Here is a 25,360-nt window from a genome sequence, read left to right as displayed (position 1 = left end):
AGCATTGAGGAAAGAAAGAAATCTTGAGGAGACATCATCACTTTTACCAGATTTAGAGATTTTCCTCAGTGAAACAACTGAATAGTTAAGATCCACATCATTGAACTAAACTTGATCAATTAATTAGGACAGCCCAAAAATTAAATTAAATAAAAAATATTTTGTAACAATCTAATATCACCTTAAAGTGACAGAAGAACAGATCAGGGATTTCCCTGAAGCCTACAATAAACTAATGATGCTAAAACACAGTAAGTGGAGGAATCTAAATACCATCATCAACACAGAATGTATGGCTGGAAAAAGAAATGCTGCCAATCTTGATTCTCTTTATTGACTCAGCTTACAGTTTCTGTTGAGCGACAGCAGAGTGAACCACACCTCTCTTATCTCAGGCTCGTCCGCCATGTGAGACACACGTATGTCAATGTAGCCGAGGTGACACGTCGCCTCCCATTCACTCATTTTCCGATCTGCTGTGTGAGTGAGAAACAAAGGGTCAAGTAAAACATTTCTCTTTTACTCAAGAAAGCATGTTTTCACTCGTGCAGTGAAGTCACTGATGCTGTGGTTGTGAAACCCTGATATTAGCTTTGTCTTACCACATCATTCACATTGTCCCACACAACTGCATCCTTTGGTTGGTGAAGCCCGACCACACCTCTCATTTTCAGGATCAAATGAGAATGAAGGGGGTCCAAGAAAATGAGGAGCTTCTGTGTATTTGACAGTCAGGTGAAAATAACTTTGACAAACAAAGGAGAAGTTTCACACATCTCAGATGACAGATCAATCAGTTTAGATCAACAAGATCTACGCACTTGGAAACTGTGCTAAATGTAAGCTAACTGTGGGCTCCCTGTACTTTATCATTTGCAAAGATGTTAAGACATTTGCAATTTGATGAAATGCATGAGATATTAAATTATGTTGTGAACAATTGCCAAGTGATTTGGAAGTTCATTCATGTTATTTTGAGAAAATAGTTTCTGTTTCAAGAAATGAGCCAAACCAATGGAGAAAAACTGTAAGTCAGCAACAGAAGAATCTGTGGACACAAGTAGACTGCTTAAATAGTTGGGCCCATATTTACTTTTTTTTTTTAATAATCTTCAATTGTCCAATTATAACAAACAACACATTTCTGTTCTCAGAAACGTAATAAATGTAGCCAAGTCAACTTTTTTTTTTAAATTATGTTTTAGTTAATAATTAATAAAATGTTTGGCTGTCGGCATCAAAAAACCCATGAGTGGACCTCTTAAAGGATATATAGGTAAGTGTCATAGACCTCAGTGGAGTGACATCACTGTCCTCAATCATCACCTGCAGCTTTACCTGCCTGTGAGTAAAAGCCACCACATGCTATTGCTCCACTGTTCATTTGTCTACTAGGAAACCTAAAAACAACTTGTGACTTTAAAGAGCACAAACACATAACATGAAGTGATTATTTGCGCTTGTATTTGTGTAACATTAACAGATCAATCGGCTATAGTTCTCATTCCACATGCTTTTGATAATGATTGTGCTTGAAACTCAGAGTTATGTTATGTTTTTATTGGTATTTTTGGAGAAGACCATAGGTTGTACAACAGATTTAATAATCATTCAGAGCTCTAAAGAAAGAGGGAGAGCGCCAGAGTATCATTCTACCACTGACTGATGCCATCAGCTGCTTATATTGTCAACAGGCAAACTCCTAATCACCATTGAAAAACAATAAAAGAAAACAAGGAGAAAAAAAAAACCTTTTTTTAGTAAATAACATCCAGGTTTGCATCATTCAATTATTTCAGAAAGAAAAAGGGAGAACAGTTTTTTAGGTTTACATGTTTAAACATTTGCTTGGTAAAAGGAGGGAGTGAAATAATTAAGGAGTGATGGGGAGAGAGATGCTGAATTGTTTCCACGGGCAGAGAAAAACAGGGTCAGGTGACTAACGTCTTAACTCGCATTTCCAACGAAACCTTACAAAAAAGTCAACACAGAGGAGGACAGACGGACAGACGGAGGGCTGGGACAGACGGGGAGGGTGTGTGAGGTCTGGGGTTGGGGGGAGGGCGGGTGGGGGCGCTACAACCTCCACGTCCATAAAACCTGCTTTTTCTTTCGGAGTGGAGAGTTTTATTTGTATATACACATGAATATATAGATAACACAGCAGACAAAGGCGTGTGTAAATCTATACATTTCCATTACATAGATAGTTATTATGGAAGGAGAGACACAGACTTTCTGTTTGTCGCTTGTCCAGGAAGAGACGTTTGTTGGTCCTGGTCACCAACACTTCCGCAGCTCCGCTCTGGGCAGAGAGCACTCAGAAACCTGGAGGGACACACAGACACAGGCAGCGTCATTAGCATGTGGCTGACACTGATAACAGGGAGGGACGGTGGGTGAAAGCAGAAATAGAGAAGTAGAAAAGATCCTGTACGTCTCCGGTTCACCTGCAGGGGGACTTTGCATTAAACATACTTTTAAGTACTCAAAAATACTCATCTGTAATCAACAAAAAAAGCCAGAAATGTTCAGTATGAATATCTGAACAGTCAGAGCCACTGGAACTGTGGTTAAAGATCATTTTCCATGTACATTTTTGCTGCGAGACATGTGTAAAAGGTCTATTTCAGGGCAGTGTGAACAGTGTGTACGCCTGCATGAAGAGACGCACTGCAGCCACGTGCTGCACACAGATCCAGTGTGAAACTGGTCAGAGACACCACAGACCAGAAACCACCGTACTTATTTCAACTTATCTCACACATGCAAAGGCACGGTTTACATTTGTGAGGTTGTTTGAGGTTTGGACACTCTTGGGGACACAGACAGTCCTTCTCATTGAATTGTAGACATGACTCCCAGCAGGAAACTTAACAAAAGGCTCGCATAAACTCTACACACACTTAGCTCTACGATATCTAAAAATAAGTCTGCTGCTTTTCTAAAAACTTTAGAACTTAACCTTTTTCCAACTAAAAATGAAGATTGTGTGGCTTTGTAAACTCTCTGCAGGGAAAAAAAAACAGTAATATTACAACACTGTGCACAACAGTTGTTGATCCATTGCTGCCTCCAGCACTAAGCTGAAATGTTTGTGACTTGAGTGTTTGAAATCCTTTGTTGACATGAACCTGAGGCAGAAGTAAACCTGCAGCTCCTGTGTCTCTGCAAGCTTAACATGCCGATTCTCTCCATGGACGTTGACCTGAGAAAGCATGGGTTTAAAGAACTGTATTTCCCTGTTGGAGAAGGCTCAACCGTTAAGTGTCGAACATATTAAGATAATGTAGATACTGTCTTTTGTTAAGTGGATAAAGTCTGTTTTTGTGAGACACTTTTCAGTGAGCGCACGTTCACTGGTTCTTGGAGACAGCTGCGTGATAAAACCTGGACTATCCCTCTACGTTTGATTTTTTTAATATAGTTTACCACAGCACAGTAGTTACTGTTTGTTTAAAGCTGCCGTCAGTGGCGTCTGTTGTGTTATATCTATATTCACTGAGCTGGTGTTTGCTCAGTGACACTGTCTGATTGGGAGGCCAGAACTCCAGAGGCTCTTCTCTGTTTTTGAGGTTAGGCTGTTTGTCGGAGAATAAATGACGCACGAGTGCTCGTAAGGTAACATAGGAGTGCAAACAGCAGTCGTACATACAGGACTAAAGCCTAAAGTTATCTAAAAGACGACATCATCTTATCAGACTTCTTTAAAAACTGAAACATGATCACAGTGTCCAAGGAACTAAGTCAACAATAAATAAAGCACAAAGTGTGTTGTGGACTCTGTGCAACAGGTTTGGTCTGTGATCAAACAAACCCAATGGTTAGATGAAGGCAGGTGATAAGACTGTGTGTGTGTGTGCAGCAGTAATGTACAGGAGCACCCGGATGTAGTGTTCGTCCTTAGGTCAAGTAATGGCAACCATCCACAGTGTTACATTCTAGAAATCTGTGCATAGGTGAGTGTATGTTAACCACTACAATGATGTGAGATTACATGTTTAAAAGTAAATATGCATCAATTGTGATTGAAAGACAGCCAATTCAATACAACAATAAGTGCTGACTGTGCAGAGACGTCACCAATACTGACACCAGTATCAGGTGTGTGTCCGATACTGAGCATGTGTACAAATCCTCTCCAACACCGTAGCGTTCCCCTGGGCAGCGCACACCGTGCTGCCTCCTCTAAAACTTCACAGCATCATTAATCAACACTGTGTTTCTTCTGCTACTAATTTGAGGCGGAACTCACTTTAGTTCAGTCTGGTTTGTCTGTAGAGTTTTCACTGACACTCACCCACAGCCTGTTGTTTCTGCCTTGAACAGCACTGTTATACATTATTCATCACTGGTTCACTCAGTTACATTCTAATATTGTATTTATTATAACTTTGCACAGAACATGTTCATTGTTGTTGACCGTTTATCTGGTTGCATTCTAATTCCCTATTCCTAATTTTCTGTACAGCTGCAGTGTGTATGTTTTTTTAGATATACTTTATTGTAACATTGTATTATCTTTGTTGAGCCTTTTACGTCTTCTGTAATATTTTATTCATCATGTTTCTGTTGATATGTATATTTTGCATTAATGAATTCAGATAATTTTAAACAGGATGTTAGGTGCTACTTTTACACCAAAACTCCCCTGGGAAACTGGGTCTGATCAGTCTACATTTACAGTACGCTTCTTTTTTGCTACTTTTAGGTGGCACCAAAAAAAAAAGAGAAAAGAAAACCAAACAATATCATCCTTAACTACTAGTGACAGATGCAACCTGTACAATTACTTTTTCAGCTTGTGCTTAAAAAGTATAGCTGCCAACATGTGTGTGCATGTGAACGGTCATGTGATTTGGGCTTCTAAAAAAAAAAAAAAAAAAGGTGAGGCAGGAAGTCTGGAAGCAAATGTGGGGAACTGCATCATGGTTTCCTGTGGTCATTGTTTCTAACTATCCACACAAACTTTAACAGGGTCAGCGTCTGAAGTTGTCTGCTTACGCACTCTGGAGTTGTACCGTTTTTAACTTTAACTTTTAACTTAATAAGAAATTGCCTGTGATTCAAACTATAACACCAGTTACACCTTCACTTCTGACAAACACGCCCTATGACGAAGGATGACTGAGGTGTTTCAGGTATGAATGGGTGACTCATCATCCTGGGTTAACTATATTTCACCCTGAAGACCTTAATCCATTCCAGCCCATTACAAACTGAAACTCAATCCATCCAGGTCAGCGTTTTGAGTTTGTTTTTAAAGGCATACGTTCAAATAAAATGATAACTCTTTGCTTACATTTAATCTAAGCAGCAAAGGCTTGATGACATATATGTTTTGTGGAACAAATGCTACTTAAAACTAAAGATGACCGCAGATAGATTATTCGATTATACAGGATAATTAAGAAAATATTTAGACCGCAGATTATATTCTGTTTAACAACTGACATTAACAGAAAAACACATTACAGCTAAGCTTGTTTAGTGTGTGGACCTTTTAATTTCCGTGTTTGATTTGTTAATTTATTTGATTTAAATTTATTTTATTTTTTTAAGTTTCTTACGTTAATACCAACCACCATGTTGGAGGTGCTTTTGCTTTGCAGTGATAATCCTTCCTTAGGAAAACTATTTAGTGTTAATGAGTGTCACAACCATATCATTTAGCTGACTAAATGATCAGCTAAATGCTAATGTGATATAAATAATTGTGAGTAAAACTCGTTTATCCTATGTCAATCTCATGACATAATTATACTATCAATTATACTCATACACCCTAGTCATTCACATTTGCAGATTTCCACGTACTAATTTAATATATTTTCGTATTTTTCTATATTCTATCTATATTCCTGTTGAACTTTGCATACCCAGCTCTGAGTTACAGGAGTGATATGCCCATAGACCAAATTGGTGACTTACAGTTGGAGCAGTAATATTTAAGCACACTTATGTACACACCCCAGGAACGTTTGTGCAGAGCTGTACCTTGGACTTTTAGTAACATTTGACATTAGTTGCCGTCGCTCTTTCTTGGATGATAGACAACGCCAGTGCCATCATCGCTGCATTAATTAGGCAGCGTTTTACTTAGAAAGCAACATAAGCAGCAGCAGCAGCAGCAGCCACCTGCTCTGAGCCCAAGGTTAGATTCACTGTTTGGGTGACAAAAGACAGAATGTTAACATAACATTTGTTTACAAGAAAGCAGCACAAAGCATTTTTTCTAAGATGCCGAGTTGTTTTTGATGTTTTTTTAAGTTGTGGTTTTCTGTAAGGAGTTTTGTAGTGTTTGCTTTTTACACCTCTTTCTACCAAAACGACGACTCCTCCTTACTTGTGTTAGCTTTACTAGCATCCACAGACGACTCATCATGGCATCTCAAACCAGGTGAGTTAGAGACTTGCTGAACTACAATAAGGGCCTGTTCAGATGTAGTGTAAACTATCCGTCCTTGGCGATGCAAGTGACTGTGGATAGTGCTTAGGACTGTTTACTCCTGGCATTAAAATTATACCTGGATGCGTCTCCTGTGACCACAGATCTGGCTTTCAACACCCTGTATTCAAATATACAGTGATGCCACGACTGTTCACGTGGACAAATCATGTTTTTAATGAGTCTGGCGGTATGAATGTGTCTGTCGTCAGTGAGTGCAAATGAGTGATGGGGAGAGAAAACAGAGCTCTAATCTTACTGTAACATGAAACGCGCTTCTAAGCAGGAAAAAATTAAATGCTGTGATAATTGTGACAAATAAATTCACGTTTGAGCGAAAACTACAGCTGGTCAGAATACGTCAGCAAAGAAAGTCAGGTTCTGATGAGGACAAACTATGTTCATGCATGCCCAAGAATGTGGTCATGTGTCCTCAAACCACCTACAAAGTGTTTATTTGTGATCTTAGAACACATCCATGGTGGATTGGGAGCGTGTCAGCACCGTCAACCATGTTGTGGGAGAGACTTGAGACTTGGTCTGACCTATGAATTTTAATGGGAGTTTGAAGCTGTTGTTTAACAGTCAACCAACCCTGAATGAAATAGAATCTACTTTAATACTTTTCATATAAACTTGCACAACGCACACAGAAATGGCAATTCCTAAACATTGAGGAAGCTATTTTTTCTAAACAAATAAGACAAAACCTTGCTTCACTTTAAATCTTTTGTTCAGCAGTGAGATGAACAGAAGTGCTTGTGATTTAGTCATTTATACAAAAGCTTTTATCTTTTTCCGGGTTTATCTTTTTTTTGCTTTTGACTTTAGCTCGAATGACATGACGTTTGCCACTCAGGAGATGCATTATGGTAACAGTGTGTTGCAGAGATTAAGGTCTTGCTCTGTTGATGGCAATTTCACTGAGGATAGCTGAAGCACACATAATAGCAAGTGAACACGAGAGACACAGTAATTGATCAAAAACACTGGGCAACATCAAATGCTGGACCCTTATTCTAGTCCTGAGGGACCATAATTCCTCAGGTTGATGCTCCTAATGAGCCACACCTGGTCTCCATCATCTGGACACCAGTTGTAGATCATTATTGTTACAGCACAAGAACACATGTGTTAAACAGTATCCAGTTTGGAGAGGGAATGTTAATATAGATAGACTGCAGAAGAACCAAAGGCATGTGATGAGAACATGTTGGTCAGCATTTAGACAGAGTCACAGCAGAGAGAGCCCACGTCTAGACCCAACAAAGGAACAGAAGAGCATGGCAGCAAAGTTAGTAGTCAAATTCCCCAAGGACGTCTTTGCTTCTGCAAGACAGACCAATTGTATCATGATCTTTGATTTTCTGTTCTTTTAGGGTGCCCTCTGAAACATATAATGCTGTTTGGCTTCATCATTCTAACATGAGTTATGTTTTGTTTTTGAATTCCAATTTGGTGCTTGAATTCTTCTCAAGAGGGGCCACTGGGGGTGTGGGTTTGGGAATAAAACAAAATTGAATAATCCTAAATACAGTACTAAAATAATAAATGAGCAATTGGTGTCTGTAAAAAACGTCGCTTGGCTGTTTGCTACTAACCTTTCATGTTAGGCTTGGGTTTGTCAGTTTGCTTGCCTGTGGGGGTTTGTGCCTGCTGGCCCTGGCCCCCGGCGGAGGCCCCCTGTTGGGCAGCTTTCTGTTTCAGCATGGTCCAGTCAAATGTGTAGTCATACTGATGGTTCAGAGTCCTGCAAGATAAACAATCAATTTAGAGGATATTCCCAAAAACACTCAGCAGTATGAAACAGGCAGGAGTGATAGTGAAGATAGAAAGGGAGGAATTAAGTGATGTAAAATGCTGGTGAAGGGAAAATACTGGAAGGGGCGCAAAGTTGAAGAAACAGTAGCAAGGAAATCCATTTGCATTAAATACAAATAAATCTAAGTGGTCCAGAAACAGGCATGAAAGAAAACCAGTGTCATAAACATAATTAGCAACAAATACCAGAACCTACTAATAAACAAATAATGAAAGCTGTCAATTTAGATGGCACATGCAAGGATATGGGCTAAAGACTACTTTCTTGGGTTTATCTTGTAGAAACAAATGCACTGGTGCCAAAAACGAGCCAGGATTTAAACAAATGCTCCCTTGTGTGTTTACCTGAAAAGGATGCGGAACAGTTGGCGCAGGTACATGTAGTCGGGAGCCTCCTCAAAACGCAAGCCACGGCAGTAGTTCAGGTACATGGCAAACTCTGCTGGGAATCCCTGGAAACAAGAAGTCATACAACTGAAGCATGTGGATGTGGAATAAGATACGCTGCACTCCACTCCTGTTTGATTTCTTACCTTACAGAGGACCTCAACAGGTGTGGACATCTTCTTCTCCGAGATCTTCTCATATTTCTGCTTCTTTGTGGCAGCCTTGCAAAAGAAGAAAACACATTTTTGTGCTACTTGTAACATGCTACGTACAGATATAGGGTACATTGTGTATGTAAGTGCACAACAAATGACATAAAAACAAAAAAGCACTTTATGACCATTCAGTAGCTAAAGCTACCATATAGGAAGTTAAGACCATGAACTGGCAAGTCAGGTATTCTGTCCTACCTTTAATCCCTGCCATGGCAGACTGGTTCTGTTGAAGTACATCAGCACATAGCCTAGTGATTCCATGTCATCACGGCGACTGGAAACAACAAAATTTGTTGAGTTTATCACACGCTACCTGACATTATAAAATAAACAACACACTGTTAAAATGGATTCAGGGTATTTATAATCATTACAACAAATATCGGATCATTTTAAATTATTATTATTAAAGACTATAAGTTCCTGAGTGAAAGTTGAAGAATTCAGTTAATTGTGGTAATGAAGTACTCGATGGACAGATACAATATATGTCAAATGAAAATAAAACATTTTAAACATCTGAAGTAAAACACTTACAGTGATCATTTGTTATATCTAGCTTTAAATATTGCATAATAATTTACACTGCAATGATTATTATTACTGAATTATCATCCAACTAGTTTATTGAATAATTATAGAAACTGAATTATAGCAATGAGGTGGTTACACTAGATAAACTGCAACTGTAATCTAATTCCCATAAACATTAAGGGAAAACAATTTTCCTTGGAAGTTATTTGTGAAAATTTTAAATGAAATGTGTCCGCAGACCTCTGTTCAATGCCCAGATGAGCATTGATGGAGGCATAACGTGCAGTGCCAGTCAGGTTTTTGTCTTCTCTGTAAGGGATGTGCTGTCGTGTTCGGTTGTCTCGGTATTTCTTCGCCAACCCAAAGTCGATAAGGAACAACTGATCAAGAGGGAAAAACACAAGGAGGGGGTTTGTCAGTGATGCTCAACATAACACAGATAACAATCCAAAATGTCATCACAAGTTAACATGAATAAAAAATTACTTCAGCAGATTGTCTTCACTCTAAAAAGAAAATTAGCTGATTCCTGCTGCAAAATAAATTTCAATTTTTTTTTTGCATTAATGAAGAACCTCATGTCAACAATAACATGTACAGGGAAAAGAAGTTACTTGTCATAGCAATGTAGCCACAGTATTATTACTCCCTCTAAGATGAGAAATAACCCACCTGAATGTGTGCCTGATGACTAGAAACAGGTTTTAAAAGAACCATTTAGTATAATACGACTGCTACAACTGTTTAGTGTTTTGTTATTGTGTATTATATCAATTATCATCTTTGTTTAATTGAGAAATCTGTTAAAAAGTACGCCAGCCTTATTCATTTGAAACAGTTTATACACAAGATAATTCTTTTGCTGTTTTTTGTAATCTGTAACCAAAGATTGTTCCAGCCCTATTGAGTATTCTTTTTTAATTGGTGAATCTCATTTTTATTACAGTGTACGTACCAGTGCCATCTTGCTTTTTAATTTGGTAACCATGTTTACATGTTAGAACAGCCACTATGTCCACCTGAGCTGTGCTGTTCCTTTAAAGAGTTTGGGTCTCACCATGTTTCTCTTAACTGACTGTTTCAATGCCTCAATCTATAAAATCTGCGTAACACTATTATTTGCAACCTTTTTCGCTACTACTCCATAGTGAAAGCACTCTAGAATGTATTATATTTGGCATATTTAATGTATGGCCATTTTTGAAGGCAAACCTTAAAACCGTAAAACTTAGGGCTGAGAAAAGCAGCTCTGTATAAGACACGCAGCAGGCATAATCTCTATGTGAACAACAGAAGGTGCATTAGACGCACCAGATTAGTGACACCACAGTCACACACTGTATATACATCCAATGTGGCCTAGGTGAATGAGGCCAGCACTACAGACAACCACACTGAAGTAAAACAAAACAGGTGAAAATGCATCAACTTTCTTTACACCATTACAGAGGGAGTGTTTCACAAACTATAGTGCACATTATACAACCACATTCCATGTCCACAACAGAATAACATGTTTCAACCAAAGGTGACCATACCAGACAAACTGGAATATATACAAGTTTAGGGGAATTCAGAAAAGGTACTGCTGTGAAGCTTTATTGTAAAAACACTCTTGCAGTTAATTTCAGGCCCATGGGCCAAGTGGATTTGAGCGTTTTAATTCATGTAATTTCAGTCTGCTAAAATGAAATTACAGAACTACCATTTGTACAATTTCACCCACTCATCAGGTACTACATCAATAACAAAACAAAACATCAAAACTGACTAACTTAATCCAGATTATATTTAAAGGACTAAAGTAAATACATTCTAAACAAAAAACAACCAACTCGATCCATATTTAGGCAAAGGAAGCAGAAACAAGAGCCGGCCAGTATGACATTTTTAGTATAGCACATGATATTTACACTGAGCTGAGAATAGTCTTTGGAACCATTATAAGGAACAATTCTGAGATGAGATTCAGCACACAACCATTACCAAACTTACATGTAGGGATATCTTAGTGGACCGGATATCCGAATAGAAACGATAAGAAAATTCAATATAATGTGTAAACCATAAATCTGACATATGTTTCAGTTCAACATGCGATTGAGATATCTGCCCCCAACATCGCAATTTTTTTATAGAATGTGTGGCAGTGTGTTTTGTGATCGGCTCTGTAACATCTAATACCTGTTCTAATCCACAGCTTGCGGGTGATGGTTTTTTCCTTTTTCTTTCTCTCTCACACACTCATAAACGAAGATGATTTTAGGGGATGCCCTGCTTTGGCGTCTTCTATATGAATTCTAATTTAACACCAGTTCTCCGCAAATTTCTTGAGTGCCAAAGTCTTAGTTTACAGGATTTAAACATTAAGCACAAGCTCAGGGACATCAGGTCTGGTTTTAGTTAAATATACATTTTGGAGTATAACATGACTGTGTTGGACTTTGACACACATTTTCACTTCACTAAGGACTTGCATTAAAGAGACAGAAAATGGCTTTCCAGGAAATCAAGCCATTAAATTAAAAGGACTGGGAACCTTTTTAATAACAAATTGTAATGATAATGATAAAGATAATTATTATCATTATCTATTACTTTTGTAATTCTAATGTAAATCTAACTTACCTCTCTATAGTGAAGTTCACACTATGTGGTGGGGTATATACTCTAGCATGAATGCAAGATGGGTGCTGGTGGTCTGATTCACGTTAGACTAGTGTAATTAGGTGTGATTGCAAAGCAACAACTGCTGTTGAGAGGCAGCTGGTGTTGTGGTAAAGGTCACACCTGGTTTAATCCTGAGAAAGATGGGTCCTGAGAAGAGCTAACAGCCAAGCTTCTTTTCCTCTTCCCCACTGACGAGTCTAAACACTAGGGCAGACAGTAGAGGGGCAGGGGTCAAAATCACACAGCCTCTATCGACCTTCAGTCACATTTAGCATGAGTACAACAGGCACTTCTAGTTGCACCCACTTGATTTGCTCCCCTACGAATACAACTGACAAGTCCTGTAGAGCTGGGATAGGCACCTCTTTCAGTGCATGGGCAAAAAAAACTTTGTCGTACAGATATGATCGTTCTGGCCACCAGTTTAGAAGAGACCACATGACTGTGGTTTTCTTCAGACAGGTCAACCGTAGACAGATCAACCCTGTACAACAATAGGCCGGTGAAGACAGGCAACACCACGGCTCAGAGCAGCAGATGGCAGGAGCCCATGGGTGTCCATTCTCCACCAGCTAAACAAGGAAAGCATTTTAATATCTTCCAAATAAGACATTACGAAGCCTGTGAATAGTGAATTATTTTAATTTGATATTATTCCATCAATTTGTACACAGGCCACCACTTGCATTAAGAGTAACTATATCTGTTCCACGATGATTTAGAACAGTTAGCACCATAACATCTTCAGTAGGCCCAGTAGGGCTAATATTGGAGAAAAGTTGATCATTAACCAACTGTTAAGAGCAACGGACTATCTTTTATTACTTCCCTAAGTGTCACATTATAATGTCCACCGATTAACTGTAGGATGGACAAAAGCACCACACAAACATAGCGTATTAGTAAGGTGGTTATTTGAACAGCTCATTAGTATTTTACAAAATAAAAAAATGCAAATATTCTAACAGCAAGGCAAGCTAGAATTCTGTAATTGCCCTTTACTGCCAAAAGTGAAAATGTCAGTAGTAGGACTACAGATTCTACTGGGAGACGCTCCAGATTTATTGCCGTGCTAAAACCGGTAGGTATCACAGTGTGCTGGATACGAGCTTTGGCTGTAAAAATGTAAGAGAGTGTGCTGAACAGAGAAACAAAGTCTTTTCATGTCTGGGCTAGCCTGTGTTCCACAAGCTACTATAACTCAATACAATATCGGTATTTCTATCATCAGTCTTTCTGAAATCAACTCAGTCCCACTATGGCAGCTGTTAAAAAAAAAAAACTAAATCCAACAATCTATCCCGATTTGTGAGCATTGGAAAAACGTTAGTTACAGTCTTGGCTTAAGTGTAAATACTGGACTACCTTACCATGATTAAAGTCATTACAGACATGTAAAATAACCAGACAAGTGACTGTCCCTCTGACATATCTAATACAAGTGGGACAGTTCAGTGTATGTAGTTACTTTCAAGAGAGACAGTCAGGTCTATGTTACAAGGGGGCCAGTCTTTACTCAAACCGTTTCTAATGCAATCCAGTGTCTGTGGTTATTAGGGTTGTGAAACATTCAAAATTAAAACACAGTTACTAAACTGTAGTCTCTCCCCTTTAAGTTATCCCCTAGGGCTGCAACAATAATTAATGAATTATCAATGAAAGATCAACTGATTTATCAACCTCAAAAGTAATCTATTGGTGAATAGTAAAACAATTTTGAAACTATATTTACTGGTTTGTGTATTCTCCACAATAAGTTTATTCAGTAATTTTGCCTTCTTAAACATTAATATTTTCTGGTTTCTTTGCTCCTCAAAAGTAGAGCTAACTGAATACCTTTTCTGGTTTGGGGACAAAAAACATTCAAGGACATTTTGACTTACAGAAACAGGATGTATAATTGTTCACTAACTGGTACCCTAGATACCCCAAAAAAAGTCCACCGTCTGTAGTTAATTCACAAGTCAATGAGAATATGATATGAATACGACACATCTGACAAACTAGACAGTTCAGCATTTATGATTACTTCACTTGTCTGTAGATTACAGATATTGAGTAAGACACTCTGATTTTACACAGAATGGCCCAGAATGAGCATTCCATTACTCAGAAACCATCAATACTGAAGCAAGTTAAGCAACTCAAATGGCTGAACAATTATTCCTTTCAAATCAGCATTTCAAGTTTCAACAACACAAAAATCCAATTGCTATGGCTGATATTTATATCAACGATGGTAACAACCTTCCAATTTCTATAGCATCTTTCTAAACCAGGGTTAAAAGTTGATTCACAATTTAGGATATGTTATGCTGCATGACCCAGAATCTACACTTATAACTTTCATTTCCAATTCTTGCTGTAGAGAATAGTAGTTTATATATGGATGTCAGGTGACAATGCTGTTGTTTTATACCCATTACAGTCAATACTGAACCTTGACTTGTATAAGATTTATCCCAAATCAAACTGTAATCTTTCAAAAAGATCTATCCTATCCAGCTATATCCACAACTGTCCAAGTCAGTCACCTGATCTCACACCATTTGAGCAACATCCACCTGGTAAAGATCCGGCTAAAGTCGGAAAGATTCCACAACAAGCTTAAGGGATGAAAGAGGATGGAGTGAAGCTCTGGGACAGAATCACCAACAAAGGTCCAGTCTGCTATTGACTCTGGATCAGAAGCTTCAGTTGCTGACTTCAGATGCTAGTAAACAAAGTGTTACTAGGGATAAACCGAAATGAAAATTGCTGGCTGAAACCCCGAAATAAATTATTATATATATATTTTTTAATCTAATTGTCTGAAGGTTGGGACTGTGTGTACTTACCTCACTAAAGTCAAGGCATTGCAATTATATTATATTACATTATAGAGTGTGCCTCTCATCTGGTGCAGACAGACGGGCCGTTTATTTCTGCACACCGCCCCTGTGCTGTGATCTTCTCCCTCTCCAGGTGGGCTTAATGTATCCAACGCAGTCTGGATCATTTCTCTATGCGCAGGTTTATCCCAACATCAAAATAATTATCTTTATGACAAGGATTGAGTACAGTCGCAGGTGCAGATGATCCGAGTAGATCTTAGTAAAACTTGTTGACAGAAAGTGTGCACGTTACATTGTTTTCACTCAGTGGTCTCAACCTTTGTGTAGAAGACGCTTTAGCGCTGCAATTAGGGAATAACAGATATATCAGATGAGCTGATCTATAGTGAACTGCTCATAGAGAGAATGTTCTCTGGTGTGACGTGAATGTCACGGGCAGTTCATAATCTGCACCATATGTAGCCAAGTTTCGCCTTTTTCCTCAGCATTTAATAGGTGCTGTCCCACTGTGTACTCATATCTTGTTGGAGCTTTTCTATTGGTGTTCCAAACTGATATTGTCGTCACAACATAGTTTTGGTGATTTTGTTTCGGTGAAGTCTTTCTTATTTTCGGTGTTTTCCTAAACCCTACATTTGATGATTTGTAAAAGTGTAGCTGTATAATAACCTTTAACATAAAACAGTGGGCTCTGTGTGACAGACTGCCAACATGCTTTTAAATACCAATGTAAACCTACTACTACTACATTAAAATAATCTAAGTCTACTTAATATGGACTTGTTTTTAATTTACTTTCAATTAATGTAATAGGGAATGCTCACACGCCACGTCATTTGCATGCAGAAATAGGGAATGCTGATGTCTTGATACAATCAAAAATCCTAAAAATCTTGTGCTTCGCTATGCACAGACTTTAAAAATGTCAATAACTAAGTCATAATGTGGGCTTATTTTCTCCTTTATGAGAGCAGAATAGCTGCAGAATTATGTCTTTCCAAAATATGGAAATGGCTATAGGTGGCAAATGTATCAGAACAAATGTGGTCTTATCAGCTTCATGGTTTAAAAGACCTAAAATGACTGCATCGGATAGATAGATAGATAGATAGATAGATAGATAGATAGATAGATAGATAGATAGATAGATAGATAGATAGATAGATAGATAGATAGATAGATAGATAGATAGATAGATAGATGAGGTTGTGATATATCAGTATTCAGGAAAAAATGTGAAAAGGTAGTATGGAGCCATCAGCCATGCCAAAAACATTTTTGTATATGTGAGCAAAAATGAGAGTGATACAGTCACAAAGCACACAAGGTGTGACATGGGTGTTTTTCTGAGCACCTAAGCATCACATTGAGATGAGAATATCTTGAATTTTTGGAATGCAGCGAGCACTTTCAGCTCATCTTTTGATACTCAGGACTCAAAAGTAGGTCATTGTCCACTATGAAATAAGCTTTGAATCGCCATCATTCAGACAAAGCCCCTGGATGGGTTAGTGGAAGGAGAGGATGTAGACAGAATATAGCTAGGCGATTAATCGATTTAAATAAATCAAATTAATGGTTTAGGAAGATTTGTCTTGAAAGAAAATCAATTTCTCTTTAACTTTCACTGCTGCTCCCCTTAGGCTTCCATAGTCCATAGTGGGGTAGCTCTGAGGCCCATTTCCCTGGCAATTCCTCAGAGAGATGGCAGCAAGAGTGAAGGGTTATTTCCTAAAAGACACAAGTCTCCTCAGTGGCATGGAACTGGTTCAGATATCGAGCAAACAAGCTCCTACTGCAGACTATGGTTAGTTTGTGTTTGGTTTCACTTTAACCCCAAGGGAAAGTTTGTGCTTAATATGAACGTAAAATTGTGAATGTAGTTCAGCGTAAAAACAAAACTGACAGACTTATGGAGCCCACTGGTCAAGTAAAGGTCAACCGAAGATCTCATGAACTTTCCAAGATCTCCAAAATAATGGAGCTTGAGAGATAATATGTGAATTACAAAACTGTTCTCTACCCAATAAATGTTAAATAAGATGTTGTGGAAGAAACATAGCAGAAATAACAGTACATTATACATAGCTTAACTACAATTAATGCAGCAAGCAGCAATGAGTGGGCCCTTACTCACCAACACGTGTCGTGTAAACGCGTATTAAGTTCTTTCCGATAATAAGCCTGATAGATACTCTAAATCTGCAACAGGAATTACACATGTTTGACATAGTTAAGTGTCCTATAACAGTCTGTCATGTCACACATCCATTCACTGTCAAACTGTGATTGAACTGAAACATATTCCCTGTGATAATGCAAAGAGTAAATTTAAAATCTCATCTTAATCCATGCAATTTGATCAAATCAATTACTTATCCAAACAAAAAAGCAGCACAAATATAGATACATATGAACAAGATGGCACAATGATATACTGAACAAGATGATCAAATGTAAGACTTCACTGAGCAGCTCCAGTGAACAACCTTAAATGCAATACAAAAATCATGTACCAGGACATTCCACAAAATGCTGCTTATCAATGAGATACAACTGGTTATTTTATTCAAGCATTTCCTGAAATAGAGACCAGGTCCTTCATTTTCCTTAAATATATGATGTGATGATGTTTTTCAGTGCAATTGAGAGCACAACTAAGGCACTTCTGTGATGAGAAAGTGAAGTCGCATTAACTTAGCTTTCAATGCTTGTGATTTGTATTTGTGCATTAAAGACGTTTTATTAAACCACCTGTTTTACATTCACCCAAAAAAAAGGCCATTTCCATATTGCGATAAACATGTGGTAGAATCTAAAAGGTGTTGCTAACTCTTTGCTTCTGTGCAAACACGTCTGAGGACAAAGATCAGATGAATTAAGGAGACTTGTTATCAACAAGCTCCTTTAAAAGACTATTTATATGTGCTTATACACACCATTGATTGCTGCTGTGGTGAGACAGAAGTATTTCATTTTACACATTTTAAAAACATATGGTAGGCCAAGTGCAAATTATAAAACCTTTCTGAAACATCAATGATGGTGGCTCAAGCTTCTTCAAGAAAAGGTAAGAATAGATCACATCATCATAAAGAGATCACTGTTGCTAAATCTAAATTGGTATGTCATCTTGGTTTTGGCCCCTGTGAGCTAAAATGGCTACCATGGAATGCAGCTGTCTGCAAAGAGCTCGACACACACCTTCAGAAATCCACACTCACTTATACAGGATTCAGACCAGTCTTACCTTATTACAATGACGGCCAATGCCCATAAGAAAGTTGTCTGGTTTGATGTCTCTGTGGATGAAGTTCTTTGTGTGTACATATTCAATTCTGCTGATCATCTGAAAATAAAGAGACAACCATGGTTAATTGTTTCACAAAAGGGAATTTTAAAAGTAAAAACCTACTGGTTCACCAAGCTACTCAATCTGTACAAATTAACAGCCAATATAGCTGTATTTATGTTACTCACTGCTTTCTCACAAAATAAATGGAATTGTGTATAGACTGTGGAAGGGAACTGAAAGACCCACAAGAAAAACACATCCCAGTTACTCCACATCAACAGACAAACATTTGCAGGATGTAATGAATATCAGACATTTTCTCACTAGATAATACACTCACATCCATCAGGAATAGATTTACACTGGATTTTACAAGAACAGACATTTGTCTGTCCAGTGTTTGTAGGGCACTTAGTTTGATCGATAACATTAGATTCCACTGTGGGCAATGTCTATTTTATGGTGCACTTGAAGGTGTATGCAGTGTTTCCTACTATTGGTCTAGACAGGTGCCCAACTACAGTCAAAATTGTCACACCATGTCCAAATTAACCAAATTATTTGTTTACAGTTCTCAGAAATCACATTTAGTTTAAAGCTTTATTACTGAGCTCTATGTAGCACTCCTCTGTCCAGACCCTGTAGCTGGAAATTGAACTGAATATGTTTTATGAAAATTTTAACAGATGTTGGGGCTGGAGGAACACAAGATCACTTTGCAATAGTGGTATGACTGACTCCAGGGGAAACCCTTGTTGGAACCAGGACCTCAGATGTGCACTAAGGTCCTGGATTGGTGTATGCATTATTCACCTGATCTGCCAGCATGAGGACCGTCTTCATGGTGAAGCGACGAGAACAGAAGTTGAACAGATCCTCCAAACTGGGTCCAAGCAGGTCCATGACTAGGACGTTGTAGTCCTTCTCTTGGCCATACCATCTGGTGATAGAATACAAATGAAGGGGGATTGGTGTGAGTTAAGTGTACAGATTATTGTCAAGTATTTGATTTAGATTTTATTATTTATGTCCATACTTGTGAACCTGTTGTAAAGTAATTTTGTTAATTGAGCACTTGACTGCTGTGTAATTTGATCACAGGAGGCTATCCATCTATACATCTCAGGTATCTCTCTTATGATTGAGATGTGTGGCTTTTATTGGAAACAGACCTCTTGCCCTACTTTAACACAAGTAGTACACATTTCACAGCATGACAAATGAATTTCACCACATTTTCAACATCTATTTTTGTCACATATCATGAACAACACAATCTCTTCCTGTTTCAATATTAAGGCATTCCAGTGTTTCAACTAGGCTTTTATTGTCAAGTGTCCTGGTATTTTTTATTTTTTTTAGTACAGAGCAGTATTTGGAGTAAATTAAACTATACATTTATGATTTCCTACAGAAAAACCCTGTAAATAATGGCAGTAGCTCCACAGCAGACACTCCCTGTGTGAACAGAGGTGCTGCTCCTGACGCAGCAGATCAGCACTGCTACCTTCACACTGCACATGCATCCAGTGTGAACCCAGCATAAGCATTATAAACACTGGTCTCCATCACAGTTAGCAGTCAATACATGGAGACCTGACATGGCTATTAACACCATATGGTTAGGGGTGATTGGTAAAACGAGTGGCTCCCAAACTGTGGTGAGGCTAGAATCAAATAAGCACCAAACCATTGATATTTGTGAAAGAAGATTTCTTTTAATTCCTGCTTCCTCTAGAATTCAACTCAATAATTAACCTCTCAAGCATAATAGATGCATGCATAAATAGGCTATTAAATTCATTTATTCAGTCAGTCCCTCATGATTCCACTTGTACTCTCAATCTGATGTGTCATCACACATACACAAACAGTGTCATCTGACTTCTTAAACTCAGATTAGGTGAAAGCATGGTTAAAACTTCAGGAACAATATGCGCTCACGTGTGCGGATGGTGGGAGTGGGGGGCTTAATGTGATGGCCTGCAATACAGTCACTATAGAACAGAACAGCAGGAACTAAGAACTTGTTTAGTATTAACCATCCTAAGTGATCTTAGATCAAGCTACGTAAAGGTCTGAACTACTGCGTCCATAATGTGTCCTCAGGTGCGATCATAAAATCCACATTCAGAGGTGGTTTAAGGAAGCATGTGTCCACATTCTTGAGCTGCATGAACACAATCTGTCAACAGGACAGATTAGAGACCGCCTCTCATCAGCTCGTTTCACAGCATTATTACCGTCATCAGCACTCATACTTATTCATAATTTCGTACTTAAGATCTACATAATTGTTATTTACAGCCAATGCCACAATATTAACACCAATTGCCATATGAGACATCTTTACAATCAGACACAAAAACTGTGGGAGAAAGTACAGAAAATATAATTTTGTTACTGTGAAAAGGCATGTAAATGGGGTATATCTGATTAAAAGATGAGGAGGCACATCTTTCACGTGGTCACAGGAGACACATTTTAATGCCAGGTGTGAACCGCTGTACTTTGGCCGGGATCAGATCACTGAGGATGGATGTTTATACTAGGTCTGAATAGAGCCTATGACTGGTGGTGAGTGACTGTGTAAAACAAAAGTCAGGGGGAGGAGGGGCAGCAAGACCAGCAGGTTGGACTGGCTCGTACAAGACTTTGTTGCGACATGGAGCCACCACCTCAAAGACTCAATGAACAATCCATATCTGTGTTACAGTAGCAGGTTAAAAAAGCATTGCTTTAAAAGCTGCAGAGAAACTATAAATAACCCCATTCACCACTGGCCCTCTCAAATTTAGCTGATATTCATTGTCCTATGAGAGAAAATGTGTTTAATGTAAGAAAAAAAATGCCATTATGTTCAAGCTAGCATTACCAGCCGCACAGGGTGCCATTTGCCAAAAAGCTCCTCTGTTCAAACAACTAATCCCTGTTAAAATGGTATGTCTATACCTGTGCAGCAACATCACTACCATGTTCTGTTTGACTTATAAATTAACTCATTTCCAGTAAGCACCTAAATGTAAAATATTTAGTCTATGGCAGCAGAGTGTGTATGAGTGCAAATGCACAGTTGGCTCTCACACACAACAAAGTCTGACTGAGAGGAGCCCAGATAAAAGTGAGAGACATTTGCATCATATGCTAGTCACACACAGCTGTGCCTGAAAAATAACTGTCTGTCTACACACTATAATAACTTTTAACTTTAGAGAGTGCACAGAAAACTGGTGATAGCATGCATGCAAGTGAGCATGAGATGCAAGTGAGCATGAGATAAGCTGCTGCAAATAGCGCTATATAGAGATAATTAGATGTATTTAGTTGTTATGGGCAGTGTAAAATGTTTACTCGTTAAAAACATTCAGTGTGTGAAATTTCGCAACAAGAACTGGTGAACATGCGTGTTGCAGGTGAATATCCCTCATCTCACTTTTGATTTCACAAAATGATGATGGAACTTGCTTTTCATTGCAAAGTACCAATATGCACTACAGCTGGTTAATACCAGGAAAACATCATAATAAAAACATCTGAAAATAAGTCTAAATGTCTATTAAATGTTAATTTATACCCAACAACTTATGTCATTGCAATTCTCCAATTAATTATCTTGTAATTGGTCTCACTAAGTAGATGGTGTATGAAGGCGTTAGACTATAATGGGGAATTTATGTGCTAGGCCAGCAGTGTCAAACTAATTTTTGTTCAGGGCCACATACAGCACAATTTGATCTCAAGTGGGCCGGACCAGTAAAATAATAGCATAATAACCTATGAACAACAAGAACTTTATGAAGAATTTTGTGCAGTATCTTACTCGTATTCTTGAGAAATATACATGCAATTTCAGTAATAGTATGCCTAAAGTTACCATGTACACACAACACTCGATCTATAAAGGCACAAACATTTAGTCACAGGTATCTGGAAGTGAAAAATACTGTATTTGACATCTACATTATACTGAAGTTCAAGCAGCCTTTGTGATATCACAATGCCATAATATTGTAACAGAACAAAGCTCTAATGTGCAAGGATCAAAGTATTTACACTTTACTACAGCTAGTGGTCAGTGTTACTGTCTTTCGCAATAAAGGCAAAAACAAAAAAGTCTGCTATTATACAATAAAGAGACAAGTATCAGGGACCTCAAGTGGGCTTGCAACCGATTTTCAATAACAGGTTTCTTAACAACCTCAGTGCAGAACAGTGACTAGTCTGTGAGCATTGTGTATGTACTGTATATACAGTGGGTCTCTCAAACAACACGACAGCTCCGCTAGCCTTCACTCCTACTCTCAACACATACTTGAATAAAAACAACGTGTGACCCGTCGTGGGGAAGCGATTGTCCGATTGAGAAGTGAAATCGTGGTGAAAACACTGTATGGAGGAGCACAGGCTGTTGTTTTCGCTGCTATCCTCCGCCGCCATTTTCTAACAGGGTAAAGGAAGACATGTTGGGAGCTAACACAACAAAAGAGGAGCGGCCATTTCCGACCACAGGGCTGCTTTTCCCAAGCATAGCCAGCTGATAGTCACGATAAAAGTGAGCCGTTTAGGTCTAAAACGGAAATGACACACGTCGACTTGATATGATAAGTAAAAACACGACGGGATTGTTCGGCCTTCGTGGAAAATAATTCATCCACCAAGACGCGTTAGGGCAGATTAGCAGGCCTCGTACCAACGAGACTACCACTTAGCAGTGGTTGTATTTTTCCTCTGAGGCAGAAACAAACACGACACTGTTTATTTTACGACACTTAAACACAATGTGACACGTCGTTTGGGTGAAGACAGTGGGACGTGAAAAGGTTGTCTCTTACCTGATGTGTGGAATACCGACACCCCCTTGTAGGATTTTGTACAGCTTGCTTTCGTATAACAACTGAGGATGTCTGGCTTTCTGTGACTCCAGTTTTACAGCTACCTCCTGAAAATGACAGACATTAAATATATTAAAATGGTGTGTTAGTACTTACAGCTATGTGGAGACTACTACAGCTCATCTAATATCGTCCAATACCTTTCACCTTAATAAACATGGTCAGCCACAAAGCTATGTTGCAATCTGCCTCAGATACTTGGGTTAGTTGTTTCTGAAAACATTGATAACTGACAGTAACATTAGTTAAAGAAATTACCTCTCCATTTGTGATGTTGATGGCTAGATATATGTCGCCGAAGGATCCCGATCCGATTTTTCTAACAAGCTTGTATTTCCCACCGACTATGAACTCGGCTTTGGAGCCACTGCTGCTCGCCATAATATCCACCAAATGACGATGTCCACCCGATTCACTGTAGGAAATTCTGTGTGGTCGTCTGTCCCGATTGTCAACACAGCATACGGGGTCCTAAATGTTCACTTGACGTCGATGGACCGCTGTTCGCAATGCTCTTATCGAGAACAATCGGACCAAACAAGTTGGACAAATAGATTTTCCCAGGTATTGTTCCCTTTACTCCTAGGCTAGCGTCTAAGAATCTGCGTTAAAATAAAACACCCTCCGAGAAACGCCGGATCCGGTTGTAGTGTCACTGTATAGACATCAAAACTGAATCCGACGAAAGCTACGGCCTACAACGGCCAGCCAGCTACTCCAGAAGTAGCAGCCTATTCGAATCTAACGCTGGGTGGTGTTAGCATCAAGCTAACGCTGTCGACAAGACCGCCGCGGAAGAAATATCCGGTCCTCCTCTTTACTGGAGGCAGGTTGGCTTTTCAATCACACCTCCACTGGTCGCGTTGCCTTTCTATCTTTTCAGTTCCTTTAGGTAGTTTTTGACAAACTTCGAGGGCCGCCACCGTCTGTACAAAGCGCAGCCCACTCACTCCGCCATCTTGTCTCCTCTACCCTTTCTCTCAGCTGGTTTCCGTAGGAGGCGATTAGCAAAGCCAGGGTGTCCTGTGATGCATTCACGTTCTGTCGGACAAAATGCAACCGAGACGCAAGAACGCCATATCACATACAGTTCACCCAACCTGTTATGGAACATGGAGATTCTTTTTTCTGTTAGCGCTGTGTACCCAATGAAAACAACCGGAACTGACTGCGTGAATTCCTCTGTTATGTACTTTTGTCTATTAATCATTTATTTGGTGTTGTTGCTTTAAGGTTACCAACAGGTAGTGCTGTGACTGTGCACATGCTGTTCTGACTGAAGTGCTACACAAACACCACACAGTCTGCCATATTAGTAAATTCAATTGTGTCAGTAGCTCAAACACCTGCAAAACCTTTCATAACCATATTGTAAAAGGTAATCTGTTCAAAAACCTTAATGTATCATGTGGAATCATAGATAAAGAAATTAAACTGTGCAACTTTACTCTTAGAAATGCTTTCTGCAAGTTACATATTTACGAAACAGGTTTAAGATCACAGGAAATTATTCATAAAACTTGAGCAGTGAAGATATTTGTCCCAGGCATTTATAGCATCACTTATTTAATTCTATGAGATACAGAAATGTCCCTAAAATCTCTCAACGTCAGTCAGCTGGTTAACTCTCAGGGAAGAGCCCAGAAAACCTTTTCTTGCTCTACCTCTTTTCCCACTTCGATTTCAATAACATTCCAATAAAATCAGCCCCTGTTTTATTTATATCTCATTCAACCTCTGCTGCTGATCAGTAAGCTCCGCCAGTTTATTCTCATCTGTCTTTTAACTGAATCACTATGGGGTTTGTGAAGATTTAGCAATTGTGGTTCAATTGTTAATCTCTCGATTAATGTGCACTGTCCCAATTCAAATAAACTTGATAACAACAACAACAACAATAATAGTAATAATTCATCAATCTCATATTTTTAAAATTCTCAGTTGTTTCTCAACTCATTTTCTTGACAACAGTGACACATGATTTGTTGGTCAACTGCCTCATTTGGTTTGTTTATGATCAATTATTTTACAATCAATCTAGATTTTGTTATGTGAGCCTTTTCTTAAGTGGCTACAATCCATTTGTAAATATACATAAAGTGGCATTGTCAATATACAGTACACAATAAAGAGATAATCATACATTATAATATGTGAAAATGTGAGTTAAGTAACCTGGATGCCCTGAGGATCTGCTGGTCAGCTTCTTTTCTGATCAAAGTACAATGATCATAATAAATGAACAGTTAACAGGTTATCTTTGT

General features: G+C 38.6%; 1 protein-coding gene across 4 annotated transcripts; it reads right to left on the bottom strand.

Moving 5' to 3' along the window:
• Positions 1 to 1,545: 1,545 nt before the first annotated feature.
• On the bottom strand, positions 1,546 to 24,070 carry csnk1a1 (casein kinase 1, alpha 1; the record flags this gene model as incomplete). 4 transcript variants are annotated; one of them, XM_083906189.1, is made up of 11 exons in its annotated part: positions 23,355 to 24,070; positions 23,037 to 23,143; positions 19,018 to 19,144; positions 18,160 to 18,258; positions 12,196 to 12,279; positions 9,646 to 9,785; positions 9,067 to 9,145; positions 8,803 to 8,877; positions 8,615 to 8,721; positions 8,050 to 8,198; positions 1,546 to 2,328 (listed from the first exon to the last, which is right to left on the bottom strand). In XM_083906189.1, exons 1-11 carry the CDS (start codon positions 23,475 to 23,477, stop codon positions 2,321 to 2,323), a joined length of 1,098 nt encoding a protein of 365 aa, XP_083762315.1. In that variant the 5' UTR covers positions 23,478 to 24,070. The 4 variants fall into 4 exon arrangements, with proteins under 4 accessions (XP_083762315.1, XP_083762317.1, XP_083762318.1 ...); XM_083906191.1 differs by having other exon boundaries at positions 8,086 to 8,198; XM_083906192.1 differs by lacking the exon at positions 12,196 to 12,279.
• Positions 24,071 to 25,360: the final 1,290 nt, after the last annotated feature.

The sequence above is a fragment of the Microchirus variegatus genome (genome assembly GCF_963457635.1).
Source record: "Microchirus variegatus genome assembly, chromosome: 19".
Classification (NCBI taxonomy): Eukaryota; Metazoa; Chordata; class Actinopteri; order Pleuronectiformes; family Soleidae; genus Microchirus; species Microchirus variegatus.
The sequence above is the reverse complement of the archived record's forward strand: the minus strand, read 5'-3'. Positions and strand labels throughout refer to the sequence as shown.